Here is a 20712-nt window from a genome sequence, read left to right as displayed (position 1 = left end):
ATTTACTTTTAGATCAAAGGTCCATTGTCAAAACGCCAAAGAATGTGCCAGACACGGAGGAAGATGAGGGAGCTCAGTGGAATTGCACTGCATGTACTTTTCTGAACCACCCTGCCTTAAACCGTTGTGAACAGTGCGAGATGCCCAGGCATTTCTGAGCCAGTAGGTCCCAGTACCCTCTGTCATTGGAAATATAAAGAAAGAAGAAAAATCAGAAGTGACTTTTTAGAATAAAAGCATCATTTCTGGATTATAAGATGATATAGATCTGAAGGTGCGGCCCAGAGAGAATAATACCTCAGTGTTGTATCGTGCGCAGTTGGGTTTTTGTTTTTTTTTGTTTTTTTTTATTAATCATCTGATCAGTTAAATACTGATACACTTGGTTCCCAGCTGCCTGTACCATGTACAGTATTACTATTAGCCCAGTAAGACTCATTCTCAGTTTGGGTCCCTTCTGAACATCTCCACAGGTTGCTGAATCTGCAAAGGAAGAGCAGAGCCAAAAAGTGTTGGCTTTATTTTAGTTGCTCCCGAAAGCTTTCCACACACACACACAAGAAAAAGAAAACACTACGAATTGTTACTTGCTGTAAGCTGTGGCTGCCACATTGGTCGCGGACAGAGGAAGGACTTCACAGTTTGGTGGCGTCTGAACCTCTCGACTTGTGAAGCCAGCATCAATACAATCAAGTCTACGGAAGATAATGAAAAACTGCATGCATTGCCTGTATGATACAGTGAAATTACCCAAAGCTTCTCCAGTTGTACATAGCTCTAAAGCCTGCTTTACATGATTTTTTTTTTCCCTCGCTCTTTTCACCTTTATAAATTTCCTGTATTTCTATATGTGTAGTGTAATAGGTTTTTTTTTTTGTTTTGGTTAACATTTCCCTTCTTTAAGAATTACTTTTAGCACGGTCAATGTCCTCCCTTTTTAAGCTTTTATCAAAAAATTGGTGCCTTAAGTGGGGGGAGGGAAGAAAGCATCAACGATATGAAACTATGCACAGTTATCTCTCCTCTACACATCCCATTGCTGTTGTAAATGCTAATGTCCTGTGAAGACTTGTGGGGGAAAAACTGATTGACATGGCAAAAGGTCTTTGTAAGGTTACACACACAGTTTAATGTAAGCATTGAATCTTACAGTTGGTGACAAGTGTAGATATCACAGAACGCACAGTAAGTCCTATTTTTGGCCAGTGAGGAAGTCCTATGTAACTGAGAACAGTGCGTCCTTGATTGCACAGCTGGAGGCCATTTTAAAAAGTACCCAAAACTATCATTACATTAATATTTCTCAAATAAAATACTGGTAATTTCAGGATGCGTGATTAGATGAATAAATCAGTTTGCAAAAAGTTTATCAATTTGAAGATTAAGTGAAGACTTCCTCCCGTCTCTCTACAAATGACAACCAAGCGTTTAAAAAAAAAAAAAAATATATATATATATATATATATATATATATATTATATGTATGGCTTTGATACAGTTATCTAGAAATCAGAGGAGATCGCCTACCATTAATAACGGAATATCTGAATTATTTTGAGATCAAGGCTGCTTGGTTTTCTGCAATATACATTTTTAAAATTAAATACATGGAATGCCTTACTTATGTGGCTGGTGGCCATTTTTCCTTTCCAGAATGATCCCAGACTTTGAAGGAATCTCCTGAATTGGGGGGTTTCTTGGGTGTAAGACTGGGGGTGGTATGCTCCAGGGTATACCCTTGGTACTGGGATATTAACCTCTTATCTGCCAGTTGACGCAATGCGCTGCTGGCTCCAACGGCCTTCGCTGGGATTCAAAACAAACTAGCATGCTTGCTGCTTTAAGATTGAAATTAATATAGTGAGTTGAAGAAACGAGGATTTTAAATTGTAAGGCAACACATGCAAGAAGTTGGATATCGGAGCCATAGGATAATCAAGACTGTCACCCACTGTAATTGATTCAAAGCCAATCATGGTTTTCAAGGTTGTTTTGTACCGGTGATCTAGAAAAACGTGACGAGTCTTTGTTTTCAAGGCTTTTCATTATAGCGTTACAAAATACAGTCCACAGTAATTAACCTTTTAAGTGTTCGAGATTGTGTTATAGGTCTTTCCAGCTCAAATGGGGTTAAGCAGCAGATCCAAGGCACTTACAATCAATACTTTTTGTTAAAAAGACCATGTTTTCAGCTTCATCTGCAGTTTTCTGGGAAGATTGACAAATCAATTTTTACCTGTTTTATTAATAAAACCTAATTTGGATATCTTGAATAGATGGTTTTGTGATTTAGCTGGGTAAACAGTCTTTGTAACAGATAAGTTATTTATAAAAATTAAAAAAATCTATATTCTATAAATTTTGGTTTGTGAATTTGTTTCTCAACCAGCGCACAACTGCAAGCAGAAATAAATTTAATTTTTGTTACTTTTTCATCAGTATGGCAATTTGTATTTTTTTTTTATTTTTTACTTGTGCAATAAATGAGTGATGTGTTGAAATGTCTCTTCTGCACAATTCAATTCTTATAATATTAGTAGAAGTATTTAATTACCTAGTTAGTGGGCCCTGCCCTCTCACCTCTCCCTCGGATGGGGCGTCCTGCTCTCCCTCCACCAGCTAACCCCTCCGGTCGGGTGACATGGATCCTGGCGGACAGGTAGGACGAATTCTCATTGATTAGGTAGAGGTATGTGTTCCTTTGTGAGAGGCGTCTTTAGCTGCCTTTAGCGGAGTGGGTCGCCTCTTGTAGCATCACGTTGCCATGTTGATCGACATCAAATGACGCCACAATGCCGTGGCAACATGACATCACATGCTGGCGCAATGCTGCCAAAGGAGGGCCCTTAACTTTTTTTTTTTTTTAACAAGGAATCCTTGCATCCAGTGTGCCGTCTTGAACCCCGCAAAGCCCAAGGCCGGCCCTGTTAAAGAGCCTCACAAATAGCCAGCATCTTGCGCTAAAAATTGACACGCCCATTATGATATTTTACTACCTTTTTGCCTGTATTGTTGAATCATGAGTGTTCTCGGTTTAAACTGTGATAGTTTGTTAATGACTGGCTAAGGACATGGACTACATCTGTTTAAAGCGTCAGTCCCTCTTAAAGGTAGGATATGTTTGTCTTTGGCTAATGGCATCATAATTACTTCCTAAAGAACAAAAGAATATAACTTACCCGTAGATAAAAAGTATTGACAGTCTTATTACCAAGAGTTTAGATAATTATAGTAAAAACACTCAATCATTTGTTTACTATAAAAACATTTAAAGTTAAAATACCTTGCCTATATATAGATAGATGCTGTAGGTGGGCATCAGCTATATTTAACATACTGAACATGTCGCTGCTTTAGTTTGGTCCTAAAATTTACTGAACAAGCAATATGTTGCGGGACACTGGCAGTAAATTAATATTGTGTTACATTTATTGCTAAACGTATTTACAATAGGCAAGCATGCTAATACGTTCTGTATGGTTCTTAACATTTATTATTGATTAAATGTGATCGTTTGGCTCGTCAAATGTGTACCCAGAAGCCTAACTGAGCAGCACTGATGGTGTGCAGAAGAAAATCACCAATACACACTTTCTTTAGCTCTATACACACAAAAAGAATTGGTTAAGCAATAGAAGTGATAAGAAAATTGTACATTAGTATTTTGCCAAAGTAGATTATTGTTGGATGATTTAATTTTTGACCACATAATGGAGATGAGAAAAAGAAATGTACTTTTGAGACAAAATGAGTTAGTATTGCACCTTGAAATGTATTTTTCAGATGCGTAAAAATGAAGTGGAATAAAGAAAAATCCTCCTGGCATTTTGTTTACTGCAGTAAATGAATGCCCCTATTCATCCCACCCAATGGAAGGCAATCAGGCTTGTACATCTTCTATGTATATGAATCAGCAGACTGTACAGTATGTGTGTCTCTTTTTCCTGCCAGAAGGTCCCGTGAGGCAAACGTTTTTATAGTCAATGATCTGAACATCTTTCCCCAGAAGAGATCTTTAGTGAATCCCTCTACATAAGGGCAAACTGCACTTTATTGTAGCCTGACAATGTTAGAAGGGATATAAAACCCAAATGAAAGCTCCTCTACAGACCATACAGATTCAAGTCCATAGTTACGAAGTTGAACTTGTTGGACATTTTTCAACTTATCTTAAAGTTAGACGATAGATACTTCTATACTTGTATTTACCGTATATAGATCCAGAGGAAGGCAAACAAAAAATAATAACTGTTCAAGATGAAGTTTGACGCTGGAAACAGAAGTAAAGTCATTTATTTTAAATATCTTTCGGGGGAGGGGTTCTTCAACAGCTCACATTTGTCACGGAAGCAATAATACAGGTGGTCTTTGGTTATCTGCCGGAATCTGTTCCTCAAAACGTCCGCCGTGGATAATCCGTTCCGTCTGATAATGCGTTTGGTGGCATGCATCATGACACGTTGGATAATCCGTTCAATGGATAATGGACCGATGGATAGCGAGGACCACCTGTAATGCTTTTGATCATTTCTAATAAAGTTCGATAGTCTTAGCGATAGCGCTCTATTTTTGGTGGATCTTATATTTATAAAGCAATGCTGTTCGGAGACAACTTATGATGCTGAAAAGCATTTAAACAGTCTAGTTTTTGTTACACAGGTTTGTTTGTATTAATGATATATATAGATGTAGCCAGGTCCCCCCTCTGCTCCGTGACCCCCCCCCCCCCCTCCTTACCTCCGCTGCCGGGAGTCAGCGACAGACCCGCCGGCACTTCTGGAAGGTGGGGGCCAAGCAGGGAGTGTTCCGGCGCTTCGAAGGTCCCCGGCGGCTCGCGAGCAGGGCGCCGCCATCTTGCGCGAGTTCGCGCATGCGCAGTGAGCTCCGGCGGCCCTGAGGCGTTGCGCATGCAGAGTGGTAAGCGCGCGAACCCTAGCCTACCAGGGAAGGCTCTTGAACGGGACTACAAGTCCCATGAGCCTTAGGAGCGCCCCCATGACGCCAGGGAGCCAATAGGGCTGGAGGAGCTCCCTGCTTGCAGGGTTTTGATACATTTCGCGCGCGCGGGACACAGATCAGTCAGGACCAGGAAGAGCTAGGGGAAGGAGGTGAGTGCAGGGGTCTGTGACCCACTGCATTAGGCCAGCAGCCCCCTGGGCCCAAGTTAGATCCTGAGCCCCTTACAGTTTGTGTTGCTACAGGGACAGGCCCTAGGTTAGGGACCTTGCCCCATTAGTGTCAGTTAGGGACACAGAGGACGCTGCGCTCCCTGAGAAGAGGCTTGGGCTCAAGCCTATGCCCCAAAGTGACAAAGACTTATCTCCAGGGTGGAATCGCCCCTGGCAACCCTCATGCAAGGAAGGGCCGGATCGCAGACGGGATCACCAAGCGGCGGATCCTTTTTGAAGTTTCTTGCAGGCCCGAGTGCAAGAGCACTCGGCAGGTACCTTCATAAGTGCACCAACAAATCACCTTATATATTCTCACATAGTGGCAGCGCTGACCACGGGACAAAGGGGTTAGACTGCGGACACGGTGTGGGGGTACAGTGGTGGGTGCAAGGTACACTCCTAGTGGGGGTGAATGACATTTGGGACTTTGGTACATAGTGGTACAGTTATTGAAGTTGATGTCCTATGGTTAATGCACGTGTAAGGTGTTTTGGTTGTTATTCTGCAAATACAGTAAACTGGTTATATATATCTCGGTGTATATACTTATTGTGTATGTGGGTCCTGTGTAGGCCATCTTCTACATTCCTAGAAACCTACACAGGTGGAGGCGCTGACCGAAGAAACGTTCCAGAGAATCACCCCAGGCTCTCACTAGTGGAGGCTCAGACCTCCTGTGAGCCTGACAGGTATACTGCACCACACCTGGTAACACCTAGGTTCCCCCTCACATACACTATATCTGTGATTGAGGTAGGGGGAATACCCGTTACATTTGGAGGCGCTGCTGAGATCAGACCTGGGGTGCCCTATTCTATTTTGTGTCAAATTGTTCATCTAATTGTCCATCATGTCCGTGCCATCCAAGCAAGAGGTAAATGACTGGGCCTTAGCTCGCTGCATGTCCCCAAGGCGCGTGGTTGCAGTGGCAGGAGTATCCAATGACACAGACTTATATGCAGTGGGCAGACAAGTAAGAAATTGTCCGGGACTGGCCACCGCCCGGGTGGTAGACTTTAAACTTGATGCTAACGGCCGGGGGACCACCTACCTCCTGGCCACCGAACGTGACATGCTCAGAGACTGTTCCCCATGTATTAAACCTACCAGAGCCCTCTGCCGAGGACTGCCTCATGATATATCTTGACGCACAGGCCCCCGATGAACCGTCCCCCAGTACTTGGCCATCCACTACCCACCGGGTGACCAGTTCTCCTCACGGGGTAGGACCCCCCAAGGTCTCCTTCACCCGAGTGCGTTAGGAGGAGCCACAGATGGGCTGGGAGTTCATTCCTCTCGCCCGCGCCTGGCAGACTGTCAAAAAGTCTCCCACCCATGTCCAGCGTCGGGTATGGAGCTAGTAGTCAGCCCCTAAGTGGAGGCCTATCTTTGAATATGACTGTACCCCAACTAGTGGAAGCTATAACCATCTCGTCTCAAACACAGAACTACCGGAAGCTGAAAGTCTTTTCTGGAATTCTACCGACGCCTTCAGGAGAAGAAGGGATCGAGACATGGCGGGAACATACCCTCCAAGTAATAGCGGAGTGGTCGTGCTCCGAAGCCAGCAAAAGACAGAGATTGGTCGAGTGTCTCAGAGCTCCAGCCTCCCAACTGGTACGGACGCATCGTGAAGTGGAAGGAGAAGTTACGGCACAGGAGCTGGTGGAAATGCTCACCCAGTCCTATACGGGAGAAGACGACAAGGATGAGCTGATGGCACAGTTCAAGGCTCTTCGCCAAAAAGGAGAGGATTTATCTGCCTTCGTCTGCAAAATACAGCTGTCGTTGGGGAACCTCCTGTCCAAAAACATTGTTTCAGTCGCAGAAGTGGACCGGAATCGACTCAAACAGCTACTAAATGGTTCGTTGCCTAGCCACCCCATAGCTATAGTGATGTGGGCCGCCCCGAGCACTGCTGTACCACCTAGGTACATGGAATTGCTGCGTCATATCAGAAGACATGAGGTGCAGCTACATTTTCATGACTCCAAAAAGATCCAGGAACCCATCAAGAGTAACGCCCCTGTCACCTCAACCCCAAAGGGTAAGAAATCTTCCAACAGGGAGGAGGAGGTGACACACCAATCACCTGCCGGGAAGAGCCATACCTTCGAGAGACCGTCACCCATGTACAAAGGACGATTCGACCTCCCGGAGGTTGTATGCTATGGCTGCGGACAGAAGGGCCATTTCTCCAGGGAATGCCCCGAGAAAGACGACCCAGAAATAAAACCTCCAAGTAAGGGAAGCTCTGCTAGGTCAATGATCTGCCGCTTACAGATTGCCAAAGTACAGACAACTGAGACCTCCCCGGAGTCTCCTGAATCCTCCGAAATCTCTCCTGAACCAAGCCCCAACGATGGAGCCTCACCATGGGATGCTTACAGTCAGGTAGGCCCATCTGCTATAGTGCGTGTCGTACTAGAAGGGATCTATGCCTCTGCCCTATTGGATACCGGGTCCCAGGTGACCATAATATACCAAAAATTCTACGAGCAACACCTCCAACACTGCCCCTTGCGGTCGGCGGAACATATGAAGGTGAGGGGGTTAAGTAACGAGGATTACACCATCGATGGGATTGTAAGGGTTCAACTAGAGATACTCCAACTGAACACCGGCAAGTACATTCAGATCTCCGCCAAATTGGATGCATCAGGTCATCGATGGCTGGCAGCCTTAAACAATTACTAATTCTCTCTGAAATACAAGCCGGGGCCTTTGAACGTCGGAGCTGATGCTCTATCCCGACGACCAGGACCAAGTGCTACTCCAGATGATGATGAGTGGGAGGAAATCCCAGGACCAGGGGTGCGAGCTATGTGTAGCACCACCGCCATCATCTACGATCAAGTGGCTTTCTCAGAATTACGGGTTGCCGACTCCTTAGGATGCCAGTCGCAGGCTATCCCAGCCGCCTGCTGCGATCCAAAGGGGATGAACATAACGCATGACAAAGTAATACGGTGGATGGATCAGGTAGACTACCAAATACAAGATCCCGTGATTAGTATTATTCGGCAAGCCGTTGAACAAAAGAACCCAGCCCTCCTGAAGCATGCTCCCAGAGACTTGGTGGCTTTGCTCATGCGGGACTCGGACAAATTTGAATTTGATAACTGCTTACTCTATCGGGAGGTGCAATACCACAACCACCCGGATAGACGACAACTAGTTCTACCTAGGAACTTGCAATACATGGTGTTTAAGTCCCTACATGATGAACATGGACATCTCGGTGTGGTGAAGACATTTGGGTTGGTCCGAGACCGCTTTTTCTGGCCCAAGATGCGAGAAGCCATAGAACACCACTGTCGCCGTTGTTCTCGGTATATACAACGCAAGACGCTGCCTACCAGAGCAGCGCCCATGGGCCATCTGAAAAGTTCTGGTCCAATGGACCTTGTGTGTATGGACTTTCTGTGCATTGAGCCTGATAGCCGAGGAATATGCAACGTGCTGGTCATCACGGACCATTACACCCGGTATGCCCAGGCCTTCCCCACTAAAGACCAGAAAGCTATCACAGTGGCAAAAGTACTATGGGTGAAGTACTTCGTTCACTACGGTCTTCCAAACCGACTTCACTCAGACCAAGGTCGAGGTTTTGAGAGCGCTCTGATCCGAGAATTGCTCAGAATGCTGAACATTGCAAAATCCTGGACGACCCCGTACCATCCCGAAGAAGATGCTTTGCCAGAATGATTTAATCGGACCCTACTGGACATGCTCGGAACTGTAAAGGGTGCTCAGAAAACTGAATGGAGTCGACACGTGGAGGCCCTGGTTCACGCGTACAATTGTACCCGCCGTGAGTCAACTGGATTCTCCCCATACTTACTCATGTTTGGACGAGAGGCGAGACTGCCAGTAGATGTACGTCTTCGAGTCTCGACGGATGGGATACACAATGCTACCCATTTCAAATACGTACAAAGACTTAAAGACAGCTTGCAACAGGCTTACCAACAGGCTGAGAAGTCTACAGCTAAGCTGAATGCCGACAATAAAAGGCGATACGACCATAAGGTCAAATATCGGGAGCTTTGTCCTGGAGACGCTGTGTTGCTTTGCAATCTGGGAGTCCCAGGAAAACATAAATTGGCTGACCGATGGAGAGACGGTGTATATGAGGTAGAATCCCAGATGCCTGGCCTCCCAGTCTATCGAATCAAAGACCCTGAAGGTCGGATAAAGGTAGGGCACCGTAATCATCTTCCCATTTCACAAGTGGGAGATGAGGAAGCAGAAATACTGGCCACACCACTGAACGGTGAGTCCGATTCCTCAGAGATTGGTCAAGAGACTGTACGTGATCAAACCAACAATGAAACTCCTGAGGATCCTATGGAAGGACCCTCTCAAAGGGATCTTCTCATTGGAGGGGCATCTCCCGGAGGAGCTACGGGTAAAGGGCCCCGTAGGCCAACGCCTACTATGGTGGCTCCAGAAGGCCAGCCTTTGGATCCACAAAGTCCGTGCTTTGTGCCAAACAGAGACTGTTCAGAGACATTTCTCCCCTCAAGGGAAGAGGCTGAGCCTCAGGACTGTACTTATTACTCCCCCGAGGGAGTTGCTGAAGAACAGCTCCGAAGGAGCCAAAGAGTAAGGTACCATCCAAATCGGGTAACCTATGATAAAGTTGGGGCACCCCACTATGAGGCTCAGCAGTGGTCTCGTAGCAAAATACAGTCTGTAATTGTGATGTTCGCAGAACTGTGCAATATCGTTTAAAGTCATTTGATGTGCTAAGTTGTATTTGTGTTGAGATGCATTTTTATTATATAACTTCTGTATATAGTTGTGGAAGTTGTGTCCCGAGCAGGGAGTGTTCCGGCGCTTCGGAGGTCCCTGCGGCTCCCGAGCAGGGCGCCGCCATCTTGCGCGAGTTCACGCATGCGCAGTGAGCTCCGGCGGCCATGAGGCGTTGCGTATGCGCAGTGGTAAGCGCGCGAACCCTAGCCTACCAGGGAAGGCTCTTGAACGGGACTACAAGTCCCATGAGCCTTAGGAGCGCCCCCATGACGCCAGGGAGCCAATAGGGCTGGAGGAGCTCCCTGCTTGCAGGGTTTTGATACATTTCGCGCGCGCGGGACACAGATCAGTCAGGACCAGGAAGAGCTAGGGGAAGGAGGTGAGTGCAGGGGTCTGTGACCCACTGCATTAGGCCAGCAGCCCCCTAGGCCCGAGTTAGGTCCTGAGCCCCTTACAGTTTGTGTTGCTACAGGGACAGGCCCTAGGTTAGGGACCTTGCCCCATTAGTGCCAGTGTCAGTTAGGGACACAGCGGACACTGCGCTCCCCGAGAAGAGGCTTGGGCTCAAGCCTATGCCCCAAAGTGACAAAGACTATCTCCAGGGTGGGATCGCCTCTGGTGGACCCTCGTGCAAGGAAGGGCCGGATCGCAGACGGGATCACCAAGCGGCGGATCATTTTTGAAGTTTCTTGCAGGCCCGAGTGCAGGAGCACTCGGCAGGTACTTTCATAAGTGCACCAACAAATCATCTTATATATTCTCACCTAGTGGCATTGCTGACCATGGGACAAAGGGGTTAGACTGTGGACACGGTGTGGAGGTACACGGTGGTGGGTGCAAGGTACACTCCTAGTGGGGGTGAATGACATTTGGGACTTTGGTACATAGTGGTACAGTTATTGAAGTTGATGTCCTATGGTTAATGCACGTGTAAGGTGTTTTGGTTGTTATTCTGCAAATACAGTAAACTGGTTATATATATCTCGGTGTATATACTTATTGTGTATGTGGGTCCTGTGTAGGCCATCTTCTACATTCCTAGAACCCTACACAGGTGGAGGCGCTGACCGAAGAAACGTTCCAGAGAATCACCCAAGGCTCTCACTAGCGGAGGCTCAGACCTCCTGTGAGCCTGACAGGTATACTGCACCATACCTGGTAACACCTAGGTTCCCCCTCACATACACTACCGACACACTTTATTGAAGTGTGGTCGGTACCGCAAGCCGGGAAATCTCCCGGCTTGCTAGTGGCCGCCCCTCGGCGTGCCGCGCGTCATAGACGCGCGGTCACGCGTCATCGGGAGCGTGCGCCCGCTGCTCGCGTGTCCAGGGGCTCCCCGAGGGAGCCCTGGTGTCCCGCGATCGCGGGACAGCGGCAGGGGGTTCCGGGGGACCCGGCGGACCCGGCAGCGGTAGGGAGAGCGCCCCGATCGGAGGGCGCTCTTCCGCTGCTTCGGCGTGCGCCCGTCACACTCGGGCGCGCGCCAGGCTACTGCTGCGGCACAGAACGGGCAAATGCTCGAATAAACTGTGCCGCAGCAGTACACTATATCTGTGATTGAGGTAGGGGGAATACCCGTTATATATACATTTAGGAAATGGCCGCACACTCAGTATTAAGTATCCTACAGAGGTTTCTGTGTTAGATTGAAAAAAAATATCGAACTTGTAGAAAAGACTAGAATGGTCTACTTATCTGCACCAGACAAAATTAATGCAAAATAATGGGTGTTTATTGACCCATAACAAACAGGAGCTCAATGCTTCAGTCCCCAAAGGGACCTTCTAATATACTTATTTCCTAGGTACCTAAGGTGTGTTCCCTTGAAATTTGCGAAAAATTCACCAAATGCAGTTGGAACTGTTTCACACATCTATTCGTATCTACAGTATAGGCTCAGAAAGTTATAGTGAGTGGTATATTTATTTATTTTTAATGCACTGCCATAACCTGCTTGCATTTGTGTCAACTAGTTTCTGACATTGAAAACATTAGCTGAGGATATTTATGCCAGCACAGATCTGGCAATTTTTGGATACTATTAAAATGTGAAAGAAATTATGCACATTTATACAGAATATGATCCATCCCTGTATAATGTGTGTCATGAAACTTACCCTGTCTCCTATTTTGATACTTCCAGAGGAAATAACGTATTAGGCAAAAGGGATGTGGAATTTATATCAAAGAAAAAAATTCTGTTGACCTCAATGGAATTTTGTTTTATTTGATGCATTAGGTGATGTTTACCTACATAAACACCAGGGCTTAAAATAGGGGATGGGATGCGGGAGGATAGCATCCACCTAGTTCTGGAGATCGGAAAAAAATGTTGGGCTCCTGTGTGTTATGGGTCAATAAACAACCTTCAGTTTGTATTCATTTTGGCTGGTGCGGATAAGTAGACCATTCTAGTCTTTTCTTAGGCTAAGGCCCCGCTCCCTCAGTCAGCGCGCCCGCACTGCAGACAGGCGGGGCACTGACAGACACAGACCGCGATATGCGGTCTGTAGGGAGCCGGGGTTGGAGTGGGAGGGAGGGGCGTGGTTTAAGCGGAGGGGGGCGTGGTTTAAGCGAAGGGACCCGCTACCCCCACTCCACGGGCTCGGGCTCCCAGGCTGCAGGAGGGAGCTGCTGTGGGCTGCCCTACTCACACGCTGACACTCAGACACACACACACACTCATGCACACACACACACAGGCAGGCACTCACGCTCCTTTCCCTCCACACTCTCCTCCCCGCTCCCCGAAGCCTCCCCTCCTCCCGAAGCCTCCCTCCTCATTGGCTCACAGCCACACCACGTGACGCGTCGACGCTTGGGATTACAATTCTCTTGAATCCCCTAGCGGCTGACGCGTCACAGCGTGTAGTGAGCGGTGCTGTGAGGGGGGACTGGGACCGGCTCGGGAGGATTCCCCTGCTGGTGGGGAACGCTCGTGCGGCCGCCCGCGCCGCCGGGCGCAGCGGGTCCCAGGCCTTACGTGCACACACACATACATCTTCCCCCCTATAAAGAATGGCATGCTGTTTGTCCTGATTCTTGTGCAATAAATGGATATTTTTTTAAAAGAACTAGAACTTGGGGGATGAGATGGTTTGGGGGAGGGGGGGCGCGGCGGTTGCAGAAGCCCTGTGCTCTTCCCCAAGGCATTTTTTATTTTATTTTTTAGTTGCCTGGGGACCGCGCAAGGCCTCTGCAACATAACTTGCTGTGATTCAGTCGGCTTCGGCAATGTCACATGACCCCGCAGCGTCATTTGATGCTTCAGACCAGGTAAGGGGGGAGCAAGAAGGAGGGGAGAGCCGGCAGGGGGGCGCAAGGCAATAAGTTTGTTGCTGGTGAAATCTCCTTTCCTCTAACCTTAAGGGATGGCCCAGAGTCCTTTGTACTGCCCATGGGATGAATAGTTCTTTTGAAAGCTCCTTGTGTTGTCCCGGAATATATTTGTATATAGTTATCATATCCCCTCTTAGACGCCTCTTTTCTTATGTAAATAAATCTAATTTATCTAGCCTCTCCTCATAAGTTAGAATGTCCACCCCCTTTATTAATTTGGTGGCTCTTTCTCTGCACTCTCTCTAGTTCCATAATGTCTTTTCTTATGATTGGTGCCCAAAATTGTACTCCATATTCAAGGTGTGGTCTTACTAATGCTTTTGTAAAGGGGCATAATTATGTTTACTTCCCTTAAATCCATTGCCCGTTTGATGCAAGATGAGATCTTGTTTGCCTTTGCAGCTACTGCATGACTTTGGGCTAAGCCTGCTGTCTACAAGCAGTCCTAAATCCTTCTCCATCAAGGATTCCCCCAATATATCACAATTTAGTATCATCAGCAAAGATGGAGACTTTGCTCTCGATCCCAACCTCAAGGTCATTAATAAACAAGTTAAAAAGCTGGAGTCCCAGTACCAATTCCTGAGGTACTCCACTCACGACTTTAGCCCAACCTGAAAAAGTTCCATTTATGACAACCCTCTGTTGTCTGTCCTTTAACCAGTTTTCAATCCAGGTGCATATATTATTACTGAGTCCAATTTTCTTTATTTTATACACCAACCTCTTGTGTGAAACCGTATCAAAAGCCTTTGCAAAATCTAAGTAGACCACATCAACAGCATTATCCTGGTCTAGATTCCTACTTACTTCCTCAAAGAAACAAATAAGGTTAGCTTGGCAAGATCTATCCTTCATAAATCCATGCTGACTATTACTAATAATTTTGTTTCCATTAGGTATTCCTGAATATTATCCCGTATTAAACCTTCAAGTAGTTTCCCCAGTATTGAAGTCAGGCTTACAGGTCTATAATTTCCCGGTTGTGATATAGCTCCCTTTTTAAATATAGGCACCACATCTGCTTTACGCCAATCGTGTGGTACTGAGCCTGTGGAAATGGAGTCCTTGAATATTAAATATAATGGTTTGGCTATTAATGAGCTCAACTCCTTGAGAACTCTTGGATGTATGCCATCGGGACAAGGTGCCTTATTTACTTTAATTTTCTCAAGTCGCATATGAACTTCTTCCTCAGTTAACCAATTGTTCATTAATATGGAGGTTGTGGCTTCCTCCTGCGGCACTACTATTGAACTTGATTCTTCCCTGGTAAACACAGAGGCAAAGAATTTGTTTAATACCTCTGCTTTTTCCTTATCTCCAATAATCTGCCTACCCATCTCACACTGAAAGGGCCTATATTTTCTTTTCTCATTTTTTTGTTATTAAGTTACTTAAATAACTTTTTAGGGTTGACCTTACTTTCTATTGCAATCCTTTTTTCTTTGATTGCCCTTTTGCAATTTTTGTTACATTCCTTATAATTCCTTATAATGTTATGCAGACGTATTCTTAACATTGGGTATATTATGCAGACTTATTATTAACATTGGGGATGTTATGCGGTCTTATTTACATTGGGGATGTTATGTGGACTTATTAACATTGGGGATGTTAATGGTTGCTGTACCACCTAGGAGAATATATTCGTGAATGTTTTCATAAGGCATAGGGGGACCTGGCCCCGAAATTCTTAGTCTAAATATGTGATTAGGCCCACTGCTTGGTAAATATAGACTTTAATGGTGGGGGATTGAGTGTTTTACTTTCCTTTGTTTTGTCCTAAGAACATTTTGGAAAGATATAAACAATGCACAATTGCATTTTTTTCCAATCGGTTGATGGGTTACAACTACAAATGTTAACCCCTTTACTGCCAAATGGGCAGGCCTGACTGACAGCAATCGGGTTACATTTCTGATTTATAATAACATGTTAACATGGCAGGTCAATTAAATTAGTGTCAGCAGCAATTTAGTGAGTAAATTATACTCATTAGTTGTCATTTTAATACCAGTTTGAAGGAACAATTGTCCAGAATCTGACTCCGTTGTGCTTCAAACTCTTTATTTTCGATTCCAAAGGTATGTGCTTTTGTCATTTGCAGCCCCCTCGGAATGTGTTTGCTTTTCTGATAATTTTCTGTTGTTATTTCCCACCAGATTTTTAAGTCATTAGATATTAATTTTTCCAAATGAAAAAAGTACTTTTTCAAATCCTGTGAATCTTCACAAAGGAGGTCATGATTGGTATCAAAGACAGAGTTAGCTTTTTTGTGTCACGCTGAGATATCAAAGCAATTACAGTAAATGCAAATGGAGAGTCTAATTTAGATTCATCAATTGGTTGTTTTTACGGTGTGAGATCCATCTGGGATTATTGATGTATCAAATAGCCCCTACAAAATGTGATGCCAGTAAAGTTGAGAACTGTGGGTGGTTTTGAACAACCTTATCTTTGATAAAGGTAAAAAAAAAACTTTTACAAAAAAATACTGATAAAGAATATTAAAAAATACAGAAAATGCCCGGTGAGTTGTATTCGAACCAAACAATGATATAATGTTTGTATAGATTTATTGTTGGAGTGCTAGGTGTCTGAGCTCATAAAATGGTACAATTTGTGATGTTTGTATTGTGAAGTGCTAATATATTATTATAGATAAAAAAATTCATAACGAATCTAACACATCCACAGCAATACTGACATATTAATGTCTAGATATAGCTAATAAACCCTAAACAATGAGTAGTAGTTCTGAAGTGTCACATATATTATTTATTATTTATTTACCCCTTGGGTGGTTATTCCTGCCAGCAGTTTTTACAGAGCATGCCAGCTCCATTAGTTTCCACTGAAGTCCATATGCATCGTCACACAATCATCAGCTGTTTCTTGATACCATATACTGTACCCCTGCACGTGAAGGCTGCTGATAACACGCCACTCAGTATTTCATACATTGCTATACACAGTTACAAATCCCCTCCTTGTTTGCCGGTATTCAAGGCGTCTTTAGAGCTGCGAATGGTCTATATATTTTTTCTAGGCAAACAAGGTTAACCTGTATTGGCTGCCAGCAAGGTCTTAGAGCTGGTGTATTAGAGCAGGTTTTAGAGCCCAGTTCACAGACCCCACATTTTAGGTCCACAAGCTCTAGGGACCAAATGTTAGTTTTGCTGTGTTTTAAAACTACAATGCATTTTGTGTTTTTGCTGTGATCTGGAATGCATACAGGACAAAAGGCAGCCAGAGGTAGATTAGCATAGCAAAAGAAATGCAGGTTTGTTGTTGAGTGACTCTCTGACAATGCGCTTGATGCGTGCAATGCGTTAGAGGATCCGCCAGGACTCTACCATTATGCTTTTTTAATCGATAAACTTATTTCTATGGTCACATAGTCCAGCTCTTGCTTATTTTGGCTGTGCACCAGTTTCTCACCTTGTGGAATCCCTATCTGCTGATTGCTGTACCACGGAGCACGCCGGCTTGCTGCATTTCGCTTAGCTTCACTCATATTCCGGTTCGGCTCAAGCTGCATGTCACTGACAGTGACAATTGTCAGTGACAATGTCTGACAGGATTACCGCTCCCGAGACCATCACTCTGAAGGTGTTGTTGCCTGTGTCCTATCCAGTAGACTTTTAAAACGTGAGTGTAGAGACTACTTTTTTAGTGCTTACTGTATCTGTTGAACTAGTTGTCAGTGACCTTGTTATTGCAGGGGCAAATATGCTTCTGTATTTACGGGCCACTTACCTCTATCTCATCCCTCTTCCCCTCTCTGCTGTGGATTACAGGGACTTTACAACGTCATTACCGGCATTATCACATTCTAACTCAACAGACATAATAGAGACATTATATACAGTTGTGTGAAAAAGAAAGTACACCCTCTTTGAATTCTATGTTTTTACATATCAGGACATAACAACAATCATCTGTTCCTTAGCAGGTCTTAAAATTAGGTAAATACAACCTCAGTTGAACAACAACACATGACACATTACACCGTCATGATTTATTTAAACATAAAGCCAAAATGGAGAAGCTATGTGTGAAAAACTAAGTACACCATTACTGCTTCCAGAGGAATTAAGATGCTAAGTAGCAGACAGGTGCTGCTAATCAAATGCCCTTGATTAATTGATTATCAGCAAGTGTGACCACCTCTATAAAAGCTGAAATGTTAGCAGTTTGCTGGTCTGGAGCTTTCAGGTGTGTATTAACACAATGCCAAGGAGGAAAGACACCAGAAATGATCTTAGAAAAGCATTTGTTGCTGCCCATCAATCTGGGAAGGGTTATAAGGTCATTTCCAAACAATTTAAAGTCCTTCATTCTACAGTGAGAAAGATTATTCAAAAGTGGAAAACATTCAAGACAGTTGCCAATCTTCCCAGGAGTGGACGTCCCAGCACATTCACCCCAAGGTCAGACCGTACAATGCTCAGAGAAATTGCAAAAAACCCAAGAGTTACATCTCAGACTCTACAGGCCTCAGTTAGCATGTTAAATGTTAAAGTTCATGACAGTACAATTAGAAAAAGACTGAGCAAGTATGGTTTGTTTGGAAGGGTTGCCAGGAGAAAGCCTCTTCTCTCTAAAAAGAACATGGCAGCACGGATTAGGTTTGCAAAGTTGCATCTGAACAAACCACAAGACTTCTGGAAAAAATTGTCCTTTGGACAGACGAGACCAAAGTGGAGATGTTTGAACATAATGCACAGCATCACGTTTGGCGAAACCCAAACACAGTATATCAGCACAAACACCTCATACCAACTGTCAAGCACAGTGGTGGAGGGGTGATGATTTGGGCTTGTTTTGCAGCCACAGGACCTGGGAACCTTGCAGCCATTGACTTGACCATGAACTCCTCTGTATACCAAAGTATTCTAGAGTCAAATGTGAGGCATCTGTCTGATAGCTAAAGCTTGGCCGAAATTGGGTCATGCAACAGGACAGTGATCCCAAGCACACCAGCAAATCTACAACAGAATAGCTGATAAAGAAAAGAATCAAGGTGTTGCAATGGCCCAGTCAAAGTCCAGACCTCAACCCTATTGAAATGCTGTGGCTGAACCTTAAGAGAGCTGTGCATAAGCAAATGCCCACAAACCTCAATGAACTGAAGCAACGTTGTAAAGAAGAGTGGGCCAAAATTCCTCCACAACGATGTGAGACACTGATAAAGTCATACAGAAAACGATTACTTCAAGTTATTTCTGCTAAAGGTGGTTCTACAAGCTATTGAATCATAAGGTGCTTAGTTTTTCACACGGCTTCTCCATTTTGGCTTTATTTTTGTTAAATAAATCATGACACAGTGTAATGTCATGTGTTGTTCATCTGAGGTTGTATTTACCTAATTTTAAGACCTGCTAAGGAACAGGTGATTGTGATTATGTCCTGATATGTAAAACCATGGAATTCAAAGAGTGTGTATTTTCTTTTTCACATGACTGACTGTGAAATATATATATATATATATATATATCTATATCTATATCTATATCTATATCTATATATATCAATATCTATATATATATATATATATCAATATATAGATATATATCAATATATAGATATATATCAATATATATAGATATATATCAATATATCTATATATCAATAATCAAAAAATAAATAGATGATACCGTTCTGTGGCTAACGAAATGCTTTTATTTGTGCGAGCTTTCGAGATACACTGATCTCTTCTTCCGGCGATGTTACAATGAATGAAGCAAGCAAAAGCTATACTATAGCTTTTGCTTGCTTCATTCATTGTAACATCGCCGGAAGAAGAGATCAGTGTATCTCGAAAGCTCGCACAAATAAAAGCATTTCGTTAGCCACAGAACGGTATCATCTATTTATTTTTTGATTATTGAAGCTCGGCTAACACGGTACTGATACCTCTACATATATATATCAATTAGTTTTTACGATTATCATCATTCCTACTTTATCATTTTGAGTGTATTCATTGGGGTATCTATGTCTGTTATGTTTATCTATTCAACTCCGTACTCCAAGATATAAAACACCACAACTTTGTGTCTCCTCTGGTCTCCGTCTCCCGTCCCACAGTGAATGCTTAGCAGGGAGTCCTCAACAGCTGATGGGTGATTAGAATGACCAAAACCCTATGCGTTTCGTCAGACTAGGTGCTGACTTCATCAGGGGTATGTCTTGAAGAGTGGCAGCTGACACACATATATAGTGGTCAGTGAAGCATAATTGGTAGAAAATGTAGCCAATAAACATGTAGCCAATACACAATGTGGCCAATAGGAATCAAAAATATTCCCCTATGTTGCAAGAGAATGCAATTGTATATAAAGGTTCTCATCATAATCAAAAACAATATAAAGTAAAGAAATCATTATACCATATACACAAAAAAATATATAAAATCAACCAACAATAAAACAATTGAATAATGCTATTAAACTATAACATAACAAATGGTTTTGAGAATAGAAAAGAAACCATAACTACTGTACAATGAGATCTATACATGGCTTGGATACATATGCACACACAAAAATTGTATGTTCCACAAGAAAAACACATACAATGAGTAATAATAGTAAGCCTAATTAATTATTAAAAGATTGAATCATGACAAAGGCAGACCCAGAGAACAAGAAAAGATGGACACTACACAATGGTGCTAGTTAGTGTCCAAATTTTCATTGAGATATCCTGGAGCCAAACTATTAAGATCCAGGTGGTCTCCCTACGTGAAAGCACCTGTACCCTCTCTCCCACAAGGACTGAATTAGGTGTGCTCAAGGTCCATCACTCCAAGACCAACGGTACTTTTGTTATGATATATTATATATACATATATATATATATATACATATATATATATATATTAAGCAACTGTAAATATTCCTGTATATTCATTTGCATGTCTTAGACAGGTCTGCAACCCTGTCTTTCACCATTATCACCCAGCAAACAGCACTTCCACTGCAGCAAGGGATTCTGGGAAATGACATGCAAATGAGCACACAGTGCCACTTTTTATCTCATGCTCACATTACATGAGCAACCCTTAGTCAATGCATGCTGCTTTAAACACAGCTTTTAAGCAAGGACTTGGGAGATGCAAAGTCAGTTAACCCACTCACAGACATGTTTCAACCTTGATGGGTCTCATCAGTGTGAGGTTGGCTTACTGACATTTGCTCAAATGAGATGAGACCGATGACACAAGTGTCACAATAAAACCTGCGGATAAGGGAGGGGGAGTAGTCGTAATGGACACTAGTTACTACTACACAGAATCACAGCGCATGACCCCTCGACCATCTACAAAGAAGAATTGGCATCTATGCTGCGGGCAGCCAAGGACTTAGGAATCTTGGGCGAGAAGGAGTTTGATTACTTACTTAGGACCGATCCAATCAGACCGGTTTTTTAT

The 20712-nt window shown here is 43.9% G+C and overlaps 1 protein-coding gene across 3 annotated transcripts in view; it reads left to right on the top strand.

Moving 5' to 3' along the window:
• The window catches only part of TAB2 (TGF-beta activated kinase 1 (MAP3K7) binding protein 2), a 79734-nt gene that overhangs the window by 16518 nt on the left and 42504 nt on the right, over positions 1–20712 (top strand). For 2 of the 3 annotated variants that reach the window (XM_075596677.1, XM_075596676.1), the window contains exon 4: positions 13–2505. The exons of the other annotated variant lie outside the window; for it this stretch is intronic. In XM_075596677.1, coding sequence (XP_075452792.1) covers positions 13–158 — 146 coding nt within the window. In that variant the 3' untranslated portion in view covers positions 159–2505. Of the gene's footprint in view, positions 1–12; positions 2506–20712 lie in introns of those variants that run through there. 3 annotated transcript variants of the gene reach the window in all.

Source organism: Ascaphus truei, chromosome 4 (assembly GCF_040206685.1).
Source record: "Ascaphus truei isolate aAscTru1 chromosome 4, aAscTru1.hap1, whole genome shotgun sequence".
NCBI lineage: Eukaryota > Metazoa > Chordata > Amphibia > Anura > Ascaphidae > Ascaphus > Ascaphus truei.
Note: the sequence above shows the minus strand (reverse complement) of the source record. Positions and strands in the feature narration are given on the sequence as shown.